Source organism: Plectropomus leopardus, chromosome 9 (assembly GCF_026936395.1).
Source record: "Plectropomus leopardus strain MGB_pleo_1.0 chromosome 9, ASM2693639v1, whole genome shotgun sequence".
Taxonomy (NCBI): domain Eukaryota; kingdom Metazoa; phylum Chordata; class Actinopteri; order Perciformes; family Serranidae; genus Plectropomus; species Plectropomus leopardus.
The window spans coordinates 25065450-25091318 of NC_142184.1; the positions used below are offsets into that span (position 1 = coordinate 25065450).

Consider the following 25869-nt stretch of genomic DNA (forward strand, 5'->3'; position numbering starts at 1 on the left):
GTGCACCAATACACTCCTCGAGACAGACGAGCCATAATATCAATGGCTTTCACTTCTCTCTAGCTTACTGGCTTGCTGTCATGGACAAGAAAAAGACAGGCCATCAATTTTAATCAAAAGAAGAGTCAAAGACACTAGTCATGCCGGTGGATGAGAGCAAACCATACCTTTCCTAGAAGTTAAGTTGTTTTTTAAAATATTTTTTAAGCATCATCATTCAGTTTGAGTAGCCTTTCAATTATCATATTTTGGTGTTAAGTCATACAGATCTAACAACACTGCTGCTGCCATTTTTGACAGTTTTTCTGAATCGAGGACATGGTTGTTGCCTTAGGATTCCTAAGTTGGGAGATCCCTTAGTTAGGACAGTTCTGTAACGGCTAAATTCCTATCCTAAGATAAGATAGGATTTTGAAATGTGTTTTTTTATTACAGAAGTTTCCAAATGTCATCCTAGACCGAGATAAGAAAGGATTTTAGACTTAGGAAGTTGATTTCATATAGCCAGATGGTTTATTGTGTCACCAGTATCTGACATGTCCCTATCATCCCTTCATAAGCCATTAGTAAACCACCATCAAATCAGGCACTCTGCTCCACTGTACTGGAACCAGACTGGATGTCTTATTGTGAATGTTGCATAGCAACTGCATCAGTCTTGAAGAAAACATTCAGCAGAAAGAAAATCTAAATCTGGATCACTCTAACTGCATGTTTCCCTTATAAAAATAAAACTGTCAATTAACTGTAATTGTGAAATAATGACTTGAACCATGCAAAACTGTAAAACCAGCACTGCTGTGCTGATCCACCGACATTCCTAGTGTGTCATTTCCTAAAGCAAGACTGAGCCTCTCCAAAATGTATCCGCAAATGATAACTGCAGGACAATGGTACATTACATTTCCCAAAATTAATGACATCATCATAAGGCAACCTTATTAAATGGAGTGATTTCAACAAAACCATAGGCTTCGGTCGCATTGTCTTTCCTGCTTAGAAAGGTTCGTAATTGAGTGAAATGACCAGAAAAAAAAAAAAAAAGCAGCCAAGATTTTTAGAGTCTCTCTTAGCATAGGATACACTGAACCATCCATTAATAAAGGAAAGGGGATCATGTTGTCCCACATTCTTGCGACAACAACATTTAATGCAATGCAAAAGTCCGCACTTCACAAAAAAGTAATTCTTATACTTGACCTTTTCATACAATCATATTAACTGGGATTTATGTCTATAAATAAAAGTATCTTTCCTCAACCGCACGTTCTTTATCTACATAGGTCAAGGAAAAACTGCATAGGAAAAGACAAAGGACTTTTTTTTAAACAATTCAACCACAGCTCCAGTCAACCAGGATCAAAAACAGCAAAAACAACAAATTTCTCCTCAATTTATTTCCTGTTTGACTCTTGTGATAAATAGACAGGGAAGTATACTTTTGAATTTAGTCTGTATGGTTCCCATTCCAACATAGATGTTCGACATCCATTTACATTTTAGTTTTATGCTGAAGTTTTATGCTTCAAATTTTTCACCATCATCTGCATTCCAATGTAAAAAAAATGCGTAATAATTTGTTGGTTTGTGTAGTTATCCACAGTTGACCTATTAAAAGAAATCACTTCAATAGTTTACTCTATTATTACAACTGTTTCTTTGTCATGTCTCAATCTAATTGAAAATATTACAGTTAAATCTCCAACAACAGTTAGTCTGTCTGGTCTTGAATGGAAAAAAATGTTACATGCTGAAAAAATAAAAAATATCTCAGATCCATTTTCCCAGAGTTTTCTGTCCACATCATTATTCTGCTCCAGCCTATTTCAGGTAACACAGGGCCAAAGTTCAGTTTGCAATAGCTGGCATATTTTCAACCATGAATGAAACATTGTCTTGGAAGCACAGTTCATTTGAGTAGGATGGCACTCTGAATAGTAATGAGAGATGACAACTTACATTTCATATACTGTATAATGATCTCCATGTGGTGAGTAACTCTGCTTTGCTGCTGTCATTGTAAAGTGTCCACTTACAGCATCTGACACCAGACAGCAAATATGCACAAGCATTCATACTCAAGGACTGAAACAACAACAATAACATGTTGTGAGCAAATGCCCCTTCCGTTTAATCACAGCGTTTCACTAATGCACAGCAGGGAGGCAGAGTGAGTTGGCAGCCTGCTCTCCAACCAGAGGACCTAGATTCAAGCCCCTATGTCAGCCACTGAAGTCTAAACGGAGCCAGTGAAACAGTATCAGCTCCGGTCATCAGAAAATAATAAGCTCTAAAGGTGCTTATCTGACCTTGACATCTGACCTTCCTGTCAAGAGAGGTAAGCTAAGACATTTCCTCTACTGAGTCGATATTCTCCAGCTGGAGATTTTGCATCAAACCAGCAAGTTATTGAACGCAACATCCTGATCAATGCACCGATGGGATCACTTCTGAAATAGGCTCTCTAGCACCTAATTACCAGCATTCGTACATTTCTGCAAACTATGGACATGTAACATTTGTAAATTTCATGTCGCAGATATGTTGAAAATTTTAAGCAACGTTTCGGTTAACGTAGTTATATTTAGGTACAAAAAACACTTGTTAATGGTGAGAAACAGATCGTGTTTCAGCTTAAAATACCCAGTTTTGTCTCCACAACCACAGCTGGAAAAGCTGCTGATGTCTCACTAAAAAACACCCAGGTTTGTTGGTCTTGAACAACTGTCTCCAGCTTGGCAGTCATGTCGCCTTGGCTTTATGCCATCTTCTTTATCTTGTTTTGAAGTGGGATATTTTCACTTTGTATTTTTTTGTTTTAATAACTTATGTTGCTCCCTGTCTGAGTCAGGACAATCTTGAAAAGAGATTTTTTAATCCCAAGAGGTTTTTTTTCTGGTTAAGCAAAAATAATTTTAAAAAAATAACAATCATCAGCCAAAGACCCCTAGTAAACTGAGATAATAAGGTCAAGCAGTCAGTTTTTTTTTTTTTTTTTTTTTGGTGGGGGGTCTGTCAGTCAGTGTGCAGTGTACTATTGGGGATGTTTCTGCCCCCAGATGTAGTTGCAGAGTGAGCGCTCCTCGCTTCCATGCTGCTCTCTGGTACAGGCAGCTGTGGACCCACACCCTGGGTGCGTCTGAGTGAGACGGCTGCAGCTTCCCGGAGGAAGAGAAGCTTTGCCCGGTCAGGCGACAACATAACACTATCTTCTGTCCCGCCTTTTGCTTAAAACTGGTAAATTTACAGCTCGCTACAATTTAATACGATGCAGTTTCTGGCTTTTGTTTAACAACTTATGTCGACAAAATGTTTTGGGCATTTCAGATCTGTCGTCAGCATAGTTAGTACGCATTAGCTGTGAGGGCTAACTTGGCTTGTTTACTTTACGTGAATGTCACTGTCACCCTGAGCATCCTGCCAAGCCCTGTTCAAACTCTCAACTCTTAAATAACAAACATCCAATATTGAATATTCATATCCAACAGCCAATTACGACTAAACTGACATAATTCTGAGCCTTATCCTTCTTGAATCACAAATTTTTGTAAAAGAAAAATTTGTTTATATATCCTGTAAAGTATCAATAAACGTATAGTTTTCGTAAGTAGATGTCGAAAGTTATATCATATTGGCACCAGGATCAAAATATGTTTAACATCAGCGCATTATTCTACAATGAATGACGGTTAATGAAAGCATCCATCAGTCACTGATGAATCAGGTTTGATTGGGAGAGAGCTTCTGATGAGCAGAACTACCGTAACGCTGTAAACACTGATTCAAGCACTGGTGCAACATGAATTAAAATATATCAAACAACATTAGATAAAGTGGCAGTGATTAAACACCCATCAATTAATATCAATAGCATTATGCTCCAAGGTACTTTTACGAGGCGGCAGGAGCCATGATAGGAAATCTAAAACTCCAGCGTTAATTGGCTTTGCTGTGCAGTAAAATTGAGTCTGTTGTATTCTTTCATCAAGGCATCCTCAATTCGTATTTTCTTCCACAGTTAAAACATCTAAAACCCATGATGCAGCTGATACGAGACACTTCTAAACAGAGTTTAATTTGCTGGTCTATTAAAAAAGCAAACTAAGTTTAGACTACTTGGTTTGCATTTAACATATAAAGTTTCTTTTTGCTTGGCCTGTAAGGATGCATTAACAAACTATTATTGCAACCATTATTGTGTTCATTCATTAGAAAACAACAAGCTCCCAGCACTGATATATACTGTGATTTCCATATTACCTTCCCTGCCTGCTCTTGATTTTCCAGTAACACAAATATGTAAGATTACCGGCCATTGTGGTGCAATCAGTGTTAATTAAAAAAAAAGGTAAAAGGCATTAAAAGGTCAGAAAGCCAAAATCTAGCATGCTGTAAGATGTGACTGTGGCACATTGTGAGCACTTTTCTGTGCTGAGCAACCAGCTTGACAGAGTAAGTAGTTGAATTTTCCATCACAAATGTAACCCTAGAGGCTCTCTTCCTGTTTATGTTAAGCTACCTCCAGCTATGACTGTAGCTGGATCACTGGGCACCATATGGCAGAGGGTTTAGAGTTTGTGTCAGAAACAGGCATCGAGTTAAAGTGAATTACGGTGGAGGAATAATGCCATACTGAACATAAAATATTTACTTTTTCCTATTATTTATACATTGAAACTGGTGCTTAAAGGGTAACTTTTGTATTTTTCAACCTGGACCCTGTTTTCCAATGTTTTTGTATCTAGGAGACGAATGGATAAAATCATTTCTAAAATTGATCCAGTAATGAACGCAGATGACGACGCAAAACAAGCTGCAAAGTAAACACTCAGGGTAATTGTTCACTATCAGTTTACATCCACTGAAGGTGTTTGTTTTTGCTACTTACTGGCTCATATCGTTATTGTAAATGTTTGAAACATTATGATAGGGATTCCTACAGAGAAAGACCCTTCTGTTAAAGAGTAAGATCCTTTTTGTTTAATCCACCACACTTCATTTAGACAAACAGTTCTTTTAGCATTGTAAAAGACACTTTCCAGTGTTCTAATAGTGTTTTGGTAGTAATAAACCTTTCATTCACCAGATTAGATGTTAAAATATGCTGGTTCTATACACACTAAAATGTAAATGTTTATTTACACACAGTTTGGTGATGATGATGATTTCCAGGCTGTTTCTGGTTAAACAGAAAGGATCTTATTGCGTAACAATAAGGTCTATCTCTGTAGGGATCCTTTCTATAGTTTTGTCAGACACTTAAAATAACAATCTGAGTCTTTCAGTGGCAAAAATAAGCATTTTTAATGAACGCACTGTTAGTGCAGAGTCCTCGTGCTAAAGACAAGCATAATTTAAAAAACTGTTGCTCCCATTAGTCAGTTAGGGCACAAAAACATGGGAAAATATGACTATAACAAAAGATAAGAGTTACCCTTAAAGCATCCAGATTATCATTTATAAATACTCTTCTCATTAATTCCACATTGTCATGTGATGCTGTCCAAGGGAAGGCGGACTCGTATTTTGTGTGTGAGGGAAAATAGAATAGTGTGAACAAGGGCTAACGCGGTCACAAAATGACAGAGCCAAATGTGTGACAAACAAAATGTCACATATGCCCCGTGAAACACTGAGATCTGTTGTGAGGCTTTGTGGTGTAGCAGCAACTGTCACATGTCGGCTACAGCACTTTCTCTGAGCACTGAATGTAATCATTGGCTTGCAAGGCCACTTTCTGACCTGCGACTGCATGTAATGTAATCCACTCATCTGCTTCTGCAGTGTCATTAACATATGCTGTGGACACTGGAGCACATAATGCATGCATACTCCTGTTTAAAGCATTTCTTTAATAGTCATAATATATGTTGCTGCACTCATCAAGTTAGGAGCTCCTGTCAAGAAGTGAAATAAAAATCATTAATATTACGTGCACGCTGACAAAAGTGATTGGTTGGAACTGAATGGGTACATCTTTTGGCCTTAAGTGTGGGAGTTGTAAAATAAATTATGGCTGGTTAGGTCCATCATCACCATGAGTGCTACTGTATAACTGCAGTTGTCAATATGTGGCTTTACTCAACACTTTCATTAATTTGATTTGAAAGCTTTGATCAAGTGTATAAATCAGGTGATTGTCTAAATCCTGCAATGCTGAATTTCAAACAAGCATGTGTTTGTTACTTTTCAGCAACTTCATTTTAAGTTTAAATATCTGCAAATTGCATGAACATTGAAATACTGCAAATGAAAAGACTGGATTATCTATTATATCTTGATGATGAACCCACTGGAAATAAATGCAGACACTTAAAGTTGCACTGATACAAACATAAGTGTCACATTTAACTAAAATGCATTGAAGAAATTACCTGCACAAGTTTGCATGACCCTGTTTGTGTGATAAACTATAGTCAATATAAGTAGGCTACACTATTTAGGTTATTTATTTCAAATACCAGTGCATTTTTCTGTCTGTCAACAAAAGGGTTAATTCTGTCTAGTCTTGGTCATTTCTAGTAAATCCAACACCTTGTAGTTCTTCGATTACCACAAGTATTTCATGCAAAAGACGCTCCTCACACAGTTAAGTTAGTGTTTTACAAAGCTCCGGCAACAGCATCAATTATGTCACTTCCTCCTCCGCGTTTGTCTTTGCATGCATTTTAATTTGAATGCAATCCTCAAAATAGGTCAGATTTGCACGGCAGCTCCACAGAATCTAACATTTTGATTCAAATATGTGCATATTTAGCTACTTCCCCTCTCGTAAACTGAGAAGCTCTTGCTGCAGGGCACCACCTGTTTGGACTGATAGCCTTTCCTTACTCCTATCAAAATGAGCAAATCACCACTGAGTCTGACATGATGAGCTATAATGTGGCCGTGAGACTCTTCTCTTACCTTTCACAAGACGTTTTAGGCTCCTAACGGACTCATTGTTCCGGGGAATGAAAACACTCGTTGAGTCACATCAGTTCAGGTCCGTTAAAGTGGCTTTCCGGCGTTTAGATCCCCAAACTGAACCGCGTGAAGAGTGTCGACACATCAAGTTAAAGGAATGACCTGCGAAATGAAGGATGAGCCCTGGAACAGCACATCATCACCACAGCTGTACTCCTGTGTCTTGTTGCCCTCTTTGTCTCATTGACGGGAGAAATAAAAAAGACAAATTGTGGACGAGTTTGGGTTTTTTAAAAAATTCAGCTTCTCCGCCACGAAGGGGGCGGTTGCGCGACAGCGGGAGGGCTGAAAAGGCGGGTAATTTTTAGGTAAAAGGCGATTTTCTTCTTGTGTTTTCCGACTGTGGCGAGGCGTGCGACGGATGAGGCATGATTGCCGCGCGCTCCCGACAGCACAGGCTCGTTCGCGTGTCGGACGCTCCGCGGCCGTGGGAGTGATCCGCAATAAGAAATAATTCATGGAAAAGAGGTCGGCATTTTGACAAAGCTGAAACTGCTCCTGCATGTTGCACATTTGCTTTGAATAAAAAAAATATTCTGCAACCTCCATGAACACGAAGGCTTATTTTTTTCATTAAAGGTCTCATTTGAATGAGATGATTAAAAAACAGACTTCATTAAGCTTTAAATGGAAACAGCAGAAAAATAAGAGATGGCTATTGTAGCTATTTCAGCTAGCTTTAAGTCTTAATTTAATTTACCATAACATCTTTTTTTCATTATCCAAACACTTTTAAAATGACTTCTGCATTGGACCCCCCCTATTTAATTAATGCACACTCTTTTTCTCATGTTATTCATGCTCCTTTAAAAGGGCCCTTTTCATTGACATTATAGGACTTGTTATGTAAGGCTCCTTCCCTGGATGATTCTGTTAGAGCGGCTTTCCTCCCTCGGGGCCTGGATTGTACCCAGTGAGAAAACTAATAGGCCATACATGAGAGGACAGACACACAGAGGTCCCTGGTTTCTGCCATTATAAGAATTATTTTTGTTTCCATTTATTTGGTGGATGCATGAGCAATGCTCCCTGCTTCCCATTCATTAAAACAGATACACACAACACAACTGAGAGCTGCTCATGTAGTTCACAGCGAGGCTGTACAGTATTACTGAGGAGTATTACAGAGAAAAGCTCCTCCAGATACTGAGGCAGGGTGGGCAGCGTCCCCTGAGCTTCAAAGCTGACCCAGTCAATACTCACCTGAACTAGCCTTACATTCATCTCATTATTCAAATCACATGATGGTACACTGGGACTGCAAAAGAAACACATTCTGTCTTATTAATGCTGTTTTTTTGGCCTGTTTGCTAACATTAATTGCACATATTTAAGGGCAAGATCTTTTTCCACTGTAGGTCCAAAACCACGTTACTGCAGTTAAAGTTAAATCTTTCACCCTTTCAGAGATTAGATTTTTTAGAATTGCATTATCTCTTGCTATCAACTAGGGACTTTAAAATGAAACTTCATATTAAAATCAAAAGTACATATTTTTCTTTTGCCTGTAGTGCTATTTATCTGTCTAGATTGTTTTGGTGTGAGTTGCTGAGTATTAGTGAAATTGGCCATAGAGATGCTTGCTTTCTCATGAATATTATGGACAACACACAGCTTGTGGCGCTCAAAGTCCCCAACCCCTCAAAAATGTAAAAACTCAACAGCAATGTCTGCAAGATAATCCACAAACCTTGTTGTGAGCAGTTTCATGAAGGAACTATTTTCTTCCTAGCACAGAACACCTGCCAACTGCATCACTGCGCAGGAGAGTTTCAGTTCTGAAAACTCACTTCTAGATGCCACACATCCTACACAGTAGACCTTTGTATTAAATGACACAATTTGATTCACAAACGTGTCTAAACCAACATTTCAGCAAATGGCAGTTTTAACATTTGAATGCGTCTGACTCTGCAGGAGCTGGCCCCTAATCTTCTGTTACCTCAGGGATGTTCATTATTAAGTTGTCAGGGTAAAGTGATTCAGGACTGCTTCAGCAAATCGGTCAGAGGGTGCATGCATTAGTAATCCATTTGCAGAATTACAATGGGCATCTATTCATTCTGGCCTCCTACACATAATGAATGGCTTGCAGAGAATAAATCAGACACATTTCTGATAGCAGTTCAAGTCATTTTCAACAAAGCTTGTGTAACAAAATGATCAGATTCTGAGATTCTTTCTTGGTCAGGTGGGTTGTGGATAAAGACAGGTGATAGGTGTAGCCAGTTTGGGATGCTTTTTTTTTTTTTTTTTACCTTGGACTTAAATAAGTCCATCATTAGAAGTAGACATGACAGGAGAGTTTGTTTAAAGAATCAGACTGTCCATCTCTAGCCTCTCCTGTGTGATGCTAGGTGACCTGGAAGTAAAAAGTAACAGAAGGCATTGCCGCCCACTGGCTCCGCTGGCACCGGGCTGCCCCCACTCTCACCGTCAGCTCCACTATCACACATCACATCACACACGCACACACACACACACACACACACACACACACACACACACACACACACACACACACACACACACACACACACACACACACACACACACACACACACACATAGAGCAGCTCTTTAATACTTAACACTGTTTTGAATGTCCTGCTGGTGTGCTCTCTTACGATCTACTTTTCCATGTCCTCTCACCTTTCTGTGTGGAGGAGTTTATGTGCCTTACAGTCAGAGGTAGCCTAATTTAGTAGTACTCTCAGTAAGGTCCCCCGTGGCTGACAAAAAGGGAGGTTCCAGGCCAGACAAAGTATGGGCCATCACCTACTCCTCTGCAAGGAAAGCCCTTCTGGCTCCAAGCCCAGATCACAAAGGAGGGCTGAATGTAGGACTCAAATCTCAGCTCTGTGAAGGTGTTCCAGGAAGCACAAACAAAACATTTTTTTCACAAAGAAAAAAAGAAAAAAAATGGAGTTGTTTAACCGTTTACTGTGTGAGGCTGACAACTCTGCAACTTCTGAAAACAAGCTCAACAGAAGCATTGCTCACACAAATATTGACTCATTTTCACGTGTGACCTTGAAGTATAACGCGCACACAGTTCAGGTTTATGTGTCTCGTCTCATGTGTGGAAGTGCAGCCTCTGCTGTCAGAGAATGACTGACGATGGAGATGTTCATGAGCTGAGGAGAAAATGCAAAGCGGGTCACTCTGTAATGAAAGCCGAGAGTTTTCTCAGCACCGCCCCGCTTTATCGTTTATCCTTCCTTCACAGCCCTTAATGGTTTTTCTCCTGCGCCAGAGGATCATTCATCTTCTAAGTAGCCTTGTCAATCTCTCTGCACTGGGATACAGCTGTGCAGGGGCTGCTAGTCCCCTAATTTAGATGCGAAGGCATGAGAGGAAACTTGAGATCAGCTTTTTTTATTTCATTATTCTCTGATGGGAAACAGTAGTTTGACAAACAGCTTCCTCTGATGCCATTGTCTTCATGGGGACCTATTATGCTTTTCTGTATTTTGTCTCAAAGTGTAACGATAAAAGATGTTAATATTAAACATGGCGAAGTTTCAGATGATGAGGTACATTTATGTAAAGTCCTTGTGAGCACAAACCTCAGGCTTCAGATCATTCTGAACAGTCAATTTCAAACAGTTTTTTCTACTCTGGCTACTGCATGACATCAACGTTTTCTTTATATGGTCATCTGCTCCCAGCACAACACTTTCACTGCGTAGCCTACACAATTGCATAAAGCTACATGTTAAATAAGTAATCTTGGTTACTCATTTAGAATCATATTCTAGCTAGAACATGTCACGCTGTGAAGATCGTGATTTAGAAGCTTTTTCACAGTAGGAAATGCTGCTATTTCAGTTTTCTATTCCATTCTCATTCCAAACTTGCAAAATAACGACGCTCTGTCGGTGGTTTCGGTGTAAGTGCACAACACCAAAAGGCGCCTTTTGTGCACACATAGAACGCTGCTGGATGGCACAGCTGAAAACACAGCTGGACAAAACCAGTCGCTGTGTTATTATACGCAGGCAGACGGCTGAACATAAACTGCTGTGTGCGCCTGATACACGCATGGGCAGCATCACTTGAGAACAGGGGGCAGACGGAAAATGTTGCATGCACATGGAACATGGCTGGATGGTGTCAGGTTGAAACGCTGCCGGTAACAATGTGATATAAGGAGTACAAGGGTGCCTATAGGGTGAGACGGGTGGTGATGGGTCCCACAAACAACGGACTTTCATGTGGGAGTTTGGTGTTTGCTTCCCAATGCAGTGACAGGGCAGTGGCTAGGCCCCCATTTTCCCAAAAGAGACATCTGTAAAACTGTGGACAGGACACCTCGAATTGCAAACAAGGTCATTCTATCATGAATTTTTTGATCTATGGAGGTTTTGTAATTTTAAAACTTTCCTTGAGCTGAGAAAAGGATTTTAAAACTTTATGACATCATCACAATGTAAAGTCTATGAGCCAAGCAGGAACTCGCAGATGGGGTCAGCAGTAGAAATACTACTGCACATATTCAGAAGTAAACCTGGAGGCTAGAAACTTTTATGCTGTATGTGCCATTCCCCAAAGGGAGCAGAACCCCGCTGTGAAGCCAATTTTACATACTGGCCAAAAGCTGAATTACACTGTTCAGGTCCATCAAATGATACCATTGGGGGGAAAAAAGACACTGGGAAAAAGACATCTATTAATTAGTGGAATTTTCTTTTAAGCGTCAACCCCCACCCATCAAATGTCTCGTTTAACTGTCAGGCTTTGATCTGTTACGTCCAATTACATTTAGAAAGTCTAGAGGAGCCGAACATTATATTATTTTATTCCCATTCATGTTAGTCCAGGTTAATCCAGGTACTTTCATACTGTGGAATGAGAGTGTTTTTTGCTTCATGTGCTACCAAGCTGCTTACATAGAAAAGAACAGGGTCCTGCCGCCAACGCTGCTGTTTCCAGCTTCTCTTGATACAGCCTTGGTAAGACCTAAGAGACGCCATCTTATCATCTGGTATCTAGTTATTATAATACATCTACGGCAGAGAAACAGAGATCCGGAAGAACAGACACGGCTTTTCTGGCAGAGGGGCTTAAAGAGACGGGTGATAAAACTGAGTGTCTCAGACAGAGTGAATATAAGTGTTACAGCACAGACAGTATGAGGAAAATAAAGTAGTTTTTATACATCAAAGCATGTAAACATGTTTGAATAGAAACCTTAAATACAGGTATGAACCCGAAAATGAGCATATTATATTTCCTTTTAGTGTATGATATATAATGCAGGTCATGTGTGGCATGCAGCAACATTATTTACATGTGAGACTTGAATAATTTAAAGCAGATTAACCTGGAAGAGAAACATCTATTTCTGATAATGTCATCTCTTCCATTTCAAATTTTCCACATTAGTAACCATGGTTACCATATTGTGTCTCTGTACATATAAAAGCCAGCTGCAACCAGCTAAAATGGTCGAAGACAGTAATGAACAATATTGTGAACGATGAGAAATTAGACGTTTTCAGGACGGGGACAGTCTGGCGTGCTGATGTGAATTAGACAGATGCTTCTCAATAAGCTCCTATTTCCTAAGTCAAGTCTTGTCTTGCCATCTGAGATGGATCCCCTCTCCCTGGATTGTGTTTTCCTTCCTCTGCCTCCCTGTACTCTCCTTCTCCCGCAAGATGCCTTGACTTCGATGGGGTTAAAAATAGATACCCCCCCCCCCAGTGCAGCTTGAGCCTAACTTTATTTTCATGGGGGAAATGAAAAGCACACATACTGGGCTGGAGGGACAGACAGGAAAAAAACAATAACCTTCGAGATCCAATGACAAATCAGTTTCTGTCTGTGTAAGAAAACAGTACGCGGAGGAGCAAAGGTCCAAACAAAAACGTATGTTTTTGTGGTCTAAACCTGCTCTACTCACTGGGCTTTAATCTTTGAATTTCACTTTGGTTTGAACTCAAATTAGTCTTGCCATCTGTTGCACTGGGTTGAAACCCACCCCCTCCTCCTGAAGTATAAGAGTAAGAGTACAAACTCAAATGGAGGACCAATCCTGCTCAATATTAACAGGAATTTTTATGACAGGTTAATAATCACAGCCTTTTCAGTTCTGGCATGGCCACATGGATATTGATTTCTCATTGGCTTCTGCTGACCTCAATTCATCTTTTCCATCTTTCTTTGTGCACACATGCACAAACTGCAACGATATGGAAAGAGAAAGACGCCGATGTAGACACATTTCTAGTCCTATGAGTTGTCACATCTCATGTGCAGACAAAGGGAGCTAGACAGTGAGAAAAGACGGGGAGACAGAGGGACAAATAGAGTGAATGAGAGGAGGAAGGAAGTGACATTGCAAAAGAATGGAGATGGATGAGGACGTGACGGTTAGCAGGAGAGCATGTAAAGGCAGACTGAACGCTGGAGTCAGAGTGTGACAGACAGGCAGAGGAGGAGGAGAGCAGAGAGGAGGGGGAGGAGAGAATAGGAGAGGAGAGGAGAGGAGAGGAGAGGGGAGAGGAGAGGAGGGAGGGAGGGAGGAGGGAGGGGGAAGGGCGGGCGTGGGAGAGATGCGAGTTGAGTCAAAGCCCCCAAGCTCCCCTGATTTTTCTGTGAAAGACACAGTGCTGAAAATATGGATAGCGTGTGCCCTCTCTGCCAAGGCATGCCCAAGACAATGACATCATCATCATCAACTAGCAAGGACACGAGGCGAGAGCCCCAGACTCACGCTTGGATCTTTTATTCATTATTATTCACTCACTTATTCATCATTTTCCTTGCGCTCAGACTATCACTGTGCACTGACACCGATCATGAAGTCTTCATACTTAAAAATCTTCTTAGAATAAAATAGTGCTTCTACAGTCAGACTGTCACTTTGCACTGACAGTGATCATCAATAGTCTTCATACATCAATCAAAAATAAACCCAAAATAAACTATTTTACTTTAAATACATATACAGCCACATGTGGACACTTTGGTGCAAAGCACGGGAAAAAAATCATCACAGGTTCAGGTTTAATAGGAGGCTACAATTACAGAACAGGAGAGAAGGGTTTGTTTTCCTTCATACTGTATGTGTTGTGTGGGGCTGATATACTGTTGTTGCAGACGTTGAACTCTGGTGAGCAACGGCATCACTGCTGGCGCTCCTTATCTGCGAGTCTTTTTGCTTTGTTCTGGAGGTAACGAGCTTTGCCCTCCTCAAAGCGTCTTTGCTCCTCCTCTCCCTCAATCTAAAGAAAACACAGAAAAAGACAAAAAATTTGTTTTGAGACACATTCATTACTTACACATAATGTGCACTGGAATGTTTCCCCTGCGGTTATTACATTAACTGTGAGCATGAAGCTCTGATCTAATTTACCAGTCGGTGTCGTTGTAATTGCCATTCATCTTCTTAATGAAATACAGAATGAGTGATTGAAACTTGGAGGAGCTCTGCGTTTTAGAGTGAAGACATACAATGCATCTAAGTAGTTGACTAAAACCACATGAGGTGATTTGCAAGGTACGTGCAGGACACATGACACATTTTAAATTCCTAAACTGCCTTTTCAAGGCATTTTAGCAACATAGACAGCTGAGAGCATTATGAATATGTTTGTACATTAACAATTGTATTTCTGTTATGTTGGCTGCAATGCCTGTAAGGATTGTGATGTGTGTCAGTAAGCCTGCCCTGAAGTTCAGTTCTTTGGTCCTGAGATAACATAATCAGGGCAACAAATTAGCAGATTTCATGAATTTTATGTGAATTTTGCTGTACAGTTACTGAAAGGATAACAAATGGTTTTTTGATGACTGTTGTCTTCTTATCTAACAGCACCAAAAGCTCTCTTAGAGTAATAATCACAGAGATTGTCTTTTAAATTAACGTTTGTGAAGACATTATCTAATTCTTAATGAGGTAACACTACAATGATTGAGCCTATGGCCCACTAATGCCATATTACAATATTTACATGTTTGCAATATTATCAACTAGGTTTCAAAGGTGACCTTTGCAAAAACAAAAAGCTGTTCTACTGCTAGTCAATGCTTTGGTATTTGGGGTCTTTCTTGGTCTCAAGACCACATTTTGGCAGTGTCAGTCTCATCTCAGACTCAAAAATGACTCTGGATTTATGTTCAAGACAAGAAATGTGGAGTTAAACATTGTATGTGCAAAGAAGTATAAAACAAGTTGGTTTCAGCTCCAGACTACTTGTTTGTTTGCTCATTCATTTGTTTTGTCAGGGTATTTTCATGGGAATGTGCATCTGTCAGATCAATGTGAGATGTGCCTATCGTTTGTAGGTTTCACATTTGATCCTTTGGGTGTGTCATGCAGTGTGGGACTCGCACTGATCTGGTCTTAGTCTTGTCTCAGCCTCAATTCACTCTGGCGTTGATCATGACTTGGTCTCTGTTTATGTGGTCTTGACTGCAATACTGCTGCTTTCATGCCGCAGCTTAAAATTAAAGGAGAAACCTACAAGCTGTTAGGTGAAGAGTTGCAGACCACAAGCTAAACTCCAACTTAGCAAAGTAACCAACTCCTTTCGCTGTGCCCTGCTGTCTGCAGACTCATGCTGTGTGCAGCATAAAATTAAAGCCTTTTTTTTTTTCATTAAAATTACAGTAGATTGTGTTGCGGCCCAAGGACTCTGAACCCTGTAGTATCAAATCGTATTTATTATCACCAGTCAACCAGGACTGAATCGTTAAGACTGCAACTTCAACCAATATTTTGGTCCATGACAGGATAAGTACAGGTAATTTGCAGATTTCCATGAAAACGGATGTGAATATTCAGTCCCCAGCTGGATGAATCCAAATGTTTTCAGCTGTACCATTGTACTGTAGCACCATCTACTTTTATAACTACTTTTCAACTTGATTTAAAAAGCACTTTTCATAAAACATGCACTCCAAAGTGCTTCACAAAGCAAAATTGAAACCACACAGACAAAAAAAGAATAAATGAGACAAATTGAATTTTACAAGACTAGTAAATTACAAAAATAAAACAATGAAATGTATACATATATAGGTAAAAGCCCACAAAAAAAACAATGGGATAAAGTAAAGTAAAAAAAAAAAAATTAAAAGTAAGGCTGTAACACTGTTGAAAATTAAAAGCCAGATTAAAAAAGAGAGGCCATTAATTTCCTTTTAAAAAGTACTGAGCTCACCTTACTATTATCAAGAGCCAGTGAGAAACACAGTTTAGGGGCATAAAAACAGAGGGCTCTCTCACCAGGACCTTTATGGCACATACGAGGAACATTTCAAAATAGAGTGGTTGGCTGGAACATAAAATGAAAGACAATCTCTGATGTATGGAGAAACAAGGTCATTTAAATCTTTATAAAGAAGTAAAGGAATTTTACAATCCATCACATAAGATACAGGTTGCCTAACAGTGTCTTAAGTAATGGGGTAAATAAATTTCCCCTATTAAATGGTGTTATATACACATTTCCAATCAGTTTTAGCATACCATATACCAAATATATTGGTATTACACTTTGATTGCACCATCACATCAAGGAACTCTGGGAACACACACCCCCCTTGGATTTACAGCTGCTATGAATCACCTCTGTTTTCATTCTAAGCAGCACTTTCGAAGAACCTGTGAAGACCAAATCTTCTCTTTCACTTAGCTCAGTTTGACTGACTCGTAGAAGGAAGCACACTCTCTGGCCTGCAAAGTTTAATTAGACTGCCTGGCAATCTTGTGACTTTAACAACAATACTACCACCAGTGACACTGTCAACACTCACTTTGACGGAGCTGCCCATTTTCCCACTCCCTTATCTGCACAACGTTCTAAAGGAGCTCGCGAGTGTGTTGTATGTGTAAGCTTGTACATGTTTGTATGTAAACCTGTACAAGCGAATATTTGCATCAATGACATGTTGAGATAGGAGGCTCTTTGCTGTGCACACACCAGGTGGTTGGCAGATTCAAGAGCACCTGCCACTCAGCAACACGCTGGGTGCAAAGCTGACAGATGGCGTCTTAACTTTATGGAGAGAGCAGGGTGGTAACAGATATGGCAAAACATCATGCCAGGAACAAACCCAGGGGTCATGACTCAAATGTGATTAGAATAATAAAATAGTGACACTAAGCTACAAACTGAACATTGATATGATCCATCTCTGTAGTGCAGATTGAGGAGCATACAGCTGTTGTTTTGGTGTGTTTGTTGTATTCTGCTTATATAACAGTCAACATACTGCTCAGTCAATTTTGCTTTTGCCATTCAACTGAAAGTAATGGATAATTCCAGGTCATTGACTTCCCAAAAAAAGAAAGAAAGAAGGAAGGGACCAAGTTTCACCACATTTCCAGTGTTTTTAAACATTTAGGGACTGTAATTTATTTATCAGAGTATGGGGTGGCTGTGATGACTGGGGGAAAATGCATGACCCTCCATCCACCACAAATAAAAATATTTTTAAATATGTTTCTGGCTGTGATAAAAATTATTTGATTTTGGAGATTTTTAAAGAAAACATGCCTTTTAAACCCACCTGTGGGTTTTGGGGTTCGGTGGGTATTTTAAATAAATAAAAAAATATGACCATTTAAAGTTGAATGTCCAAAAAAATTCCCTCCCCAAAGCTTAAAAAATTGTTTGAAGTGCCTCCCCATTTTGCACTGATTCCTCGCCTCTTATAAATGATAAACAGCCCTAACATAAAAATAAACTCTGCTCAAACTATTTGATTTTCAAAATCTCCATTTCCTGGTTTTCCTGGTCCTTCATTTCCTCATTCATAAAAATGTAAACAACTGGAGTCTTATTCCAGTGTTTGAAAGTTACAGATTGCGTACAGTCTCACAGAAAATTCATGGATACGATATCAGATGATAAACAGAAGCCTTTAAAATCTTTCTTTTTTTCCTGTGTGTTGTTGGGGGCGGCAGCAGGTTTTACAAACAAATCAAGTGTTGCTCTCTGCTCATATAAAAGGAATATACTAATATTACAATACATAAGTAGCATAAGTGATGTCTCACTGCTGTATATTGTAACAAATCACAACAAAAAAGGTTATATCATATAATATTTTTCCAAAATCATAACAGCACAACAGCATTTTCTTTTGAAGTGATAATCAACAGTTGGAAGGCAGACAGCTACACAAACAAAGCCTCTATGATTATAATATTTTTTGAGTTAATATTAATCCACTGTCTACTTCAGCGGGAATATCAGGCTTTTATTTGCAACTGGACTGTGAGTATAAAAATGTGCAGGGAGCTGGTCATTACAGTGTTATTGAAATAAGCCCCGACAAGCTGATTTGGAACCCTGACACCAAACAGAGGTTTATAAATCATCTAATTTAGAACAGCTGCTGTGCGTACCAAGGGCATCCATCATTTAACACAGAACACTGGTTTAAAATGATTTCATTACAAGCCCAAAAATAGTACAGAAGGACTGCAGCCCTGCAAGCACAGCCAAATAAAACACGAAAGATAGGAAGATGAGGGGGAGACTACCTTTGACCAGCAGTGAAAAGTAATAATGTTTAAAAGATCATTGGTCTGTTGGTTCTTTTTACAGTCACCAGAGAGAAGAACAGCTATTTGATACAAGGTGGCACTGAGTAACATTATAAGAAATCAACAAAATGTTCCAGAGACATGTGGTAGATTAGCTATACATTGTTAAAGCGTGAACATCTTAATGTTTATGTGTGTGTGTGTGTGTGTGTGTGTGTGTGTGTGTGTGTGTGTGTGTGCGCGCGTGTGTGTATAATGTGCTGACAGAGGGTAAATTCAGGGATGCAAATTGAGAGTGTCACAAATATATTAATATATACACACACAAACAATTACACCCTGAGTAATACACAGCCATTTAGGTGTGTATGACATGTATGATCTATCGACGATGTCTACAGGCTATTTTTACCTTTTATTCTCATTGTTTCTCTCCTTTCTCTTTTCATCTTTCTTTCTCTGTCACTCAAGCCCCTGAGGACTTCACCATTATTTAATTACACTTTTAAAACCATTGTCAACTACAGCTTGAGATAGTTTAATGAACATGCTATTAAAAGGAACTGTACTCCTGACTATTGCTAATGAAGAATGGCAGTTAATAACAGTATGGTCCTCTAAAGTTTCTATCCAAAGAAAAAGCAAAGCAAAAGAAAAAAAGACGATTCTGGCAGGAGAGAACATGAGACTGAGTGAGTGAAGGACAGGTTAGTATTGGGGCCCTGACGGTCAAATGGTGTCAGAGATGGCAGAGCCCGTCAGTGAGAGAAATCACTCTGACTGGTCGTTCAGCTCGGAGAAAGTGAAGAGAAACTCAAGTGAGGAAAGCAAACGACTAAAGTCAAGAGTGTGTGAGATCAAAACAAAGCTGTTATATCAGGTTATATTATATTTTTAGCTTTTGAGCTTGTCAATTTGTAGTTGTATTATCGTTCTCTCACACTGTAAATATCCTTTGTTCTTTTAACATCAGGTTGTGTTGTTAATTTGTTAACTGTCTAACCAGCATCTTGAGGCCATCATGACAAATACAAACCAAATGCTGGTATGGAGAATTATTTTCTCCATACAGGTGCAGAACGTACGCGTTGGTCTGTCATTGGCTGTAGTCTTTTCCGTGTGTTTAAACACAACCTTTTGGCCAAGACACAGGCAACATGAGGCAATGCAACAATCAGCCTTCATCGCTGCTAGCTCTTTGATTATGTCAGTTTGGTGTGTCTAGGCCTTAAGGTCTAACTATTCATACACTGGATTGTCTGATTTAATTTAAAATTAACTGATGTGCAATTTCTCCTACGCTCCTTGGTTTTGGCATTATTTCTTGTGATTGGATCAAAATGCATTTTCACTCAGAATTAACTTGTTTCCAAGAAGATATTTCCAGGTGGTGTTTTTCTGCTGCCACCTGTTAAAATATTAGCTTTTTTATTTCACTAGGCCAAACAAAACAAGCGAGGGACTTAAATGTTCCAGTAATTTTCTTTCAATCCAAAAAACTGTTAGTTTATCAGCAGGAGAACAGTCCAGTCTGAAAAGTAGAAACCTATTTTTGTAACAGGCAGTAAACATGTTTATTTCAGCTGTAAAGTTGAGTATTTAAACATTGGGGTCTCTGGATAGTGATTCCATTTTGAAGGAGCATCAAGTGGTTACTCAGTTTAAACATGCACATACCCTCACACTGATGGCACAGCCATTTGGAGCAATTCAGGGTTCACTGTCTTCAACATGTGAACTGGAAACGCCAATCTTTTGATGACTGGCTGACCCACTACCATGTATGTTTACCATGTTCACCATCTAAGTTTGCATGGAAACATTTGCTCATCGGAACTAAACAAAAAGTGTTGATGGCACAGGTTTAAAAGCTTAGAGATCACCAAATATATGAATGTCACAACCAAATTTCATGTCAAAGCATTAAACAGCTGTTGAGACACTTTACTTAAAACACTAAATGTGAAAAGGTCAGAGTATAATGAAAGTAATTAGGATATAACCTAATTTCACATCATGTCCAATAGTTGTTGAATTTTTTTTGTTTGAACCAACATGTACCAACATTCCCAGAGTTATCATAAAGTCACATAAATTTATCAATTTGAATGTCATCCACTCGAAACAAAGACAAAGTCAGACCTCAGAGCCTTGGTTGATCAGGTCAAACGGCCAAGAAAAACAGCTGTTTCACCTGGCCGGAAGGTCGTCCCTTAGGTGGACAGCTGAATGTGTGACAAATTATGTAAACTTGGACAAGAGACAAGGTTTGTAAAATGGATTGCTTGGACGATGCCAGCAAAATGCCAGAGGGGCTTCTTTGTGTGGACACAGGCTGTTATCATCCAGGCTGGAGTGGGCATGGGCCAAATGCCAACGTCTCAGAAGTAGCACTAAGCTGTAGCTCAAAAAATAAGTCTGAATACTTAGCTATATGTTTATGTGTGACACAGAGACAGAAAGAGAGAAAGATACACTCACACACAAAAGATGACATTTTAGAAAATCCTGAAAAGTGTTTCATTTGTAGACATAAATTGAATCCTTTCAAATACTCTATGCTTGTTTTTTCTGAACACTAAAAGGACCTCTGTTTGTGAATCCATCTGTTCAGTCATGATTATTATTCTATGATATCATTTTTTTTCCTATCCGTAGTTTAGTTTGTACAGCAATCACCTTCAATTCCTCAATAATCTGGGCCTCAGCACAGTAACAGTAGTGTTGCATAAGTGATACCATAATCTGTACATTTACAATGGGTATTTATCGTTGTGTAGTGGTGTGTCATTGGTTTGTTTTTCTTCTGACAACAAATTCTATCTCATGAATGCAGAACAATAAATGAAAAAGGCAAAGAAGTGGAGAATTTGTCAAATGAGTCAGAGCTTTCAACTGCAATACGAGACAACTATTTGATTAAAATAAAACAAGATATTCACAGAACTAAATCACCTCACTCAAGCACATTTCCATTCAAAAGCTGATGTTCAAAAAGGGATGGACTCCGATCATGACCTGTAAAAACTCATTCAACAATGTGCATATTGCTTTTGTATGCTTTAGAAAATGTATGGCAGTATTTAAAGATATAAATCATGAGTATGGTTTCAATTCAAATGTAGCACAAATTTTAAGAAAATCCGAAAAAAAAGTGAATTTATGTGCTTTTCCAGCACTACTGTTATGCAAATATTGGGAGTTGCTCCATTAAGATAAGCAGTAAGTGACACTAATTCTCCAGTCAGGTGCCACTGCAAAAGAGAGCTGACTGAGATTACGCAATTAAAAGAGTGCTGGTCAAACCTCAAATGAAGGAAAACACTGGATGTATAATTAAAGAGAGTACATTGGACAATAAAGAGCTAGTAATGCTCTCTGATAAGTTCTAGTAACACCCATGTATGCAGAAGTGTGTCACGCAGTCCAGAGACAACAAAAGAGAGACTGCTCTGGCCTGAGCAATAACATACATCATCATTTAATCACTGAATCTGTTTCCACAGCCCTCAGTCACATTTACCATTTACCAATACACCATCTTTTCCACCTCCCCCAAGCATAAAATGTTGAGGTTTTTTTTGGTGAGATTTTGAGATGTTTCCCATTATTGGTATTTCCACTCAGGTGTTGTCGTTGTTGTTTTTCAAAGCTCAAATTGAATATCCACATAAATGGGTGGATGGAGCCAATTTCAAGGTAAAAACACAAATACACCTTTTCTGACAAATTAACTCTGGTTCTTGAACCAGTTCTGTTCAGGATGCTCATAACCTTGGTGCTATCTAGCTAACCAGCCTGCATTTCCACCAGTTTTACTTGGAACTACAGCAATCAAGGATGTGTCTTTAGTGGAGGGCCAACAGTAGCAAAATCCCAGGTTACATATATTACCTGCAAACATTTGTTATAGCATGCTCTTTTTTTTCTAACAATTTGTCACTTGACCTTCCCGTAGTTTTCTTCACCATTATTTCTTTCCTGTCTGTAGAGTTTGAAAAGCCCACTGATGTCAACACGATTCATACCTCAGGTCAAGTAAAAACTGCAAATGTTTGGTTTTCAGCTGAGAACCAATCTTTTGGCTTCTGGACCAATTTATTTTTTGTTGTAATGCTCTGAACAGCTCAATATTAGGTGCATTAACCAAAATGGAACCAGTTCCATGTTGGTAGAAAGAGGGTAAAAGTAAACTTCTTACTTTTGCTTTTTTGTATTACAAATAATACTGAAGAAACTAAGAAGTACTCTAACAAAGCTTTTGTTATGAAAAGGCCACATTCACATAAAATTAAAAAAAAGTGATTTACAACACTTCTCTTGTCATATCTGTCCATAGGTGAAAGTTCATAGGTGTTTGTTCTATTATTATTGAAATCTATGAATATAAAGCATCATAGGCTTCTATGTATATTCATGAGTACGGTATGATCAAAGATGCTGCATATTCATAATTAACCATCCTACAGATTCACAGACTGAGGCACAACGAGAACAAACGTCGGTATGTCGAGTGTTTTGTGCCTCGGATTGCCACAGAGTCAGAAATATCTGCAACTCTGTATGGCACAAGTGTACCCGTTAACCCGTTGCTGATTGTCTTGAATGGGAGGCATCTAAAAATAAATGTGCATCACTTCATGTGGACTACAGGGGGTTGCCATGACAACCAGGCTTGTTTTCGTGTCACGGGAGGCCAGCTGAGTCTCTGCCAGCAAGGAGGGAGGGAGATGCAAGAGAAAGAAAGAAAAGGAGGATAAAGGGGGATGGAAGGAAAGCAGAAAGATAAATAGAGACAGAAGGAGTGAGAGATAAAAGGAGAGATGGATTAAAAGAAAGCAGGAAAAAGAGACATGATGAAATATTTAAAAAGAAGAGAGAGACCAAACCTTCTTTATTTTCGCCAAGAATTAATTCACTTATTATCTTAACATTTATGCCTCAGCATAAAGACTGCCTAATGTGCACACAGTTTTTTCATTCACACTATAACACACATCCACACTCAGACTCTTTGCTCTGGCCACTGGTTTAGAATTCAAAGTGCTGACCTTCTGATAACATGCCAGTTTTTTTAACCTTGAGGCGACTGTTACCCCATTGAAATTATCATGAATACAACAAAGACGTTCGCTGGTCAAAGGTGCTTCCGGGGATTTTCGATTATTTCTACACTGGCCCAGTGTGCACATATATTATTTCAGCACTCTTTAAGGGTACTGCTGCTGAGAGGCGAGGCATCCCCCTGATATCCTCCCTTCTGCTCATGCTGTCCTCTTTCCCCAATTCAGCAATATCCACAGCGCGCTATGTCGGTGACAGCCCATCTACAACCCCCTCACACGCGCACACACACACACATGCACACGCACACACACACAGACATACACAGAGTCCCTAACCCCCTGCTGAGCTAAAACAGGCAAATCTAAAAATAGTACAGCAACGAGCTCACTCAAGAGGAAATGAGGATGAGAGAATGAGGGGGAAAAGCACCTGCAGTCAAAAATAGCACAAGCTGTCCTTTCGATCAGGCTATTTATAGAACACAACTGGAGCAAAATTTGCCACAATGTCATGAAAATTTCATTAGTGAAAGCTTGGAGGTGTTTCAGATGAACAGGATTCAGGGAAGGATAAGATATTCGGTGAAAATATAAATACTTTAAAGGTGCTGTATGCAACACTCGCAGCATTAATATAGCAGCAAACAACTATTGCTCTGTGAGGATATTGTGATATACTGGCGAAATGAGCAGAGAATTAAGTCACGTGTCCTGTGTGTGTGTGTTGTAATCTGAGCTTCTCTGTTCCATGGTAGACCGTCTGGCCGTGCGTGTATGAGAGTCCCATGTGTGCCTCCTAATGGATTTTAAATTGTTTTGTACTTTTCATTCTAAGTAAAATAAAACACCCTTATGTGGAGCTGGTAGAGAAGAGGGTGGGGGGATTGCAGGATGGACATAAGTGAGAGGCAGGGCAGGGCAGACGCGAGTTTATTCCAATTGGTTGCATATATGCACTGTCACGGTGCAGCCCCGCAATATGCAACCAGAATATCGCTCCCATTTATTGATTGATCAATTGATCATTGGTTTTCCTCACAAAGCATAGTGGACAGAACTGGCAAGACAAGAGAGATTCAAATGGTGCTCATATAAAAACAGCTAATCACGCTGCAGCCACAAGTGACCAGCAGGGTTGTAAATTGGTTGAGCGTGGTGGAGCTTTACCGTCACACAGCTCTCATACAGTGGTTACCACTGATATCAGGATGGAGTCATCACAGAAGTGTAGCATCATCCTCTGACACAAGGATTTTCAGTACAACCAGATGAAGATGATATGAAAAAAAGGGGTATGGCTTCTTTTTTTTCTTCAATAAATTAGATCAGGCAGCACAGAGGGCATGAAGGCAGACTTACATTTAGATAATCATACAGGATAATTTGGGATGATCTTTGAAGGAATAGTTTGGTACTTTTGGGGAAAAAAAACCATTTTATTCTTGACAAGAGTCAGATTGACAAATTGAAAGAGGGTAGTTATACACACATCATATAGGTGCAAGGCTATCAAAATTGGTGTAGATTCTTCAAATATGACGTTGCAGCCAGCAGCCACAGTTAGCTTAGCAGAGAGAATGGAAACAGTAAGGTTAGCTGTGTCCAATGTAACAAAGTCCAAATTACAGCATCTTTAAAGCTCATGTCTAATCTTGTTTGTTTAATCCATTCAAAAACTGAAGTGTAATAATATCACATTTCAGTTTTATGAGGGGTTGTGTATTCCCACTTCGAGTTACTGTGGAAAGTGTTATCACAACAAGCAGATATATGAATGCTGTTTGATAGGACAATTTAAAATAGCTGGTGTTAGTGGCCCCAAGTGAAATTAAATGGATGCCATCGTTGCATTTTCATCCCTCACAGTCCCATCCCCATCGTTAGGGGGAATTCAGGTGTTAATTGGATTGACATGCTAAACCTGATTATAGATACCAGGGGACCGACATCTATGAATAGGTTCACCGCCATCAATACGTTTTGGAAGGGCACTCTCTTGTTTTGAGTCAATCTCATCCCATATTTAATCCCTCAGTAAATAGTGATAAAGCCAGAAATCGCCCTGATTGAGCCTCATCCTCCTTCTCTCACTCAAATAAATAAACACACGCATTCGTGCTCAGTGATCTGTTCAAGCACGTGCACCTCCACACGCAAAGCCCACTGTGTCACACACACCGGCCTGCATGCACTACAGCTTCATTTGTCTTTGTTTTACACACACACACACACACACACAAACACACACACACACACACACACACACACACACACACACACACACACACACACATGCACGCACACACACAGAGACAGAGAGAGATAGAGTCTG

The 25869-nt window shown here is 39.5% G+C and overlaps 2 protein-coding genes across 5 annotated transcripts in view; both read right to left on the reverse strand.

The window, feature by feature from the left end:
• gpr153 (G protein-coupled receptor 153) overlaps positions 1-7364 on the reverse strand; it is a 42927-nt gene extending 35563 nt beyond the window's left edge. Inside the window, exon 1 of the mRNA XM_042491777.2 lies at positions 6907-7364. The gene's annotated coding sequence lies outside the window, so the exon portion shown is untranslated. The remainder of the gene's footprint in view (positions 1-6906) is intronic.
• A 6318-nt stretch (positions 7365-13682) lies between these two features.
• Positions 13683-25869, reverse strand: part of acot7 (acyl-CoA thioesterase 7) — a 76516-nt gene continuing 64329 nt past the window's right edge. For all 4 annotated transcript variants that reach the window (XM_088082340.1, XM_042491913.2, XM_088082339.1 and 1 more), the window contains one exon: positions 13683-14197. In XM_088082340.1, coding sequence (XP_087938466.1) covers positions 14099-14197 — 99 coding nt within the window. In that variant the 3' untranslated portion in view covers positions 13683-14098. The remainder of the gene's footprint in view (positions 14198-25869) is intronic.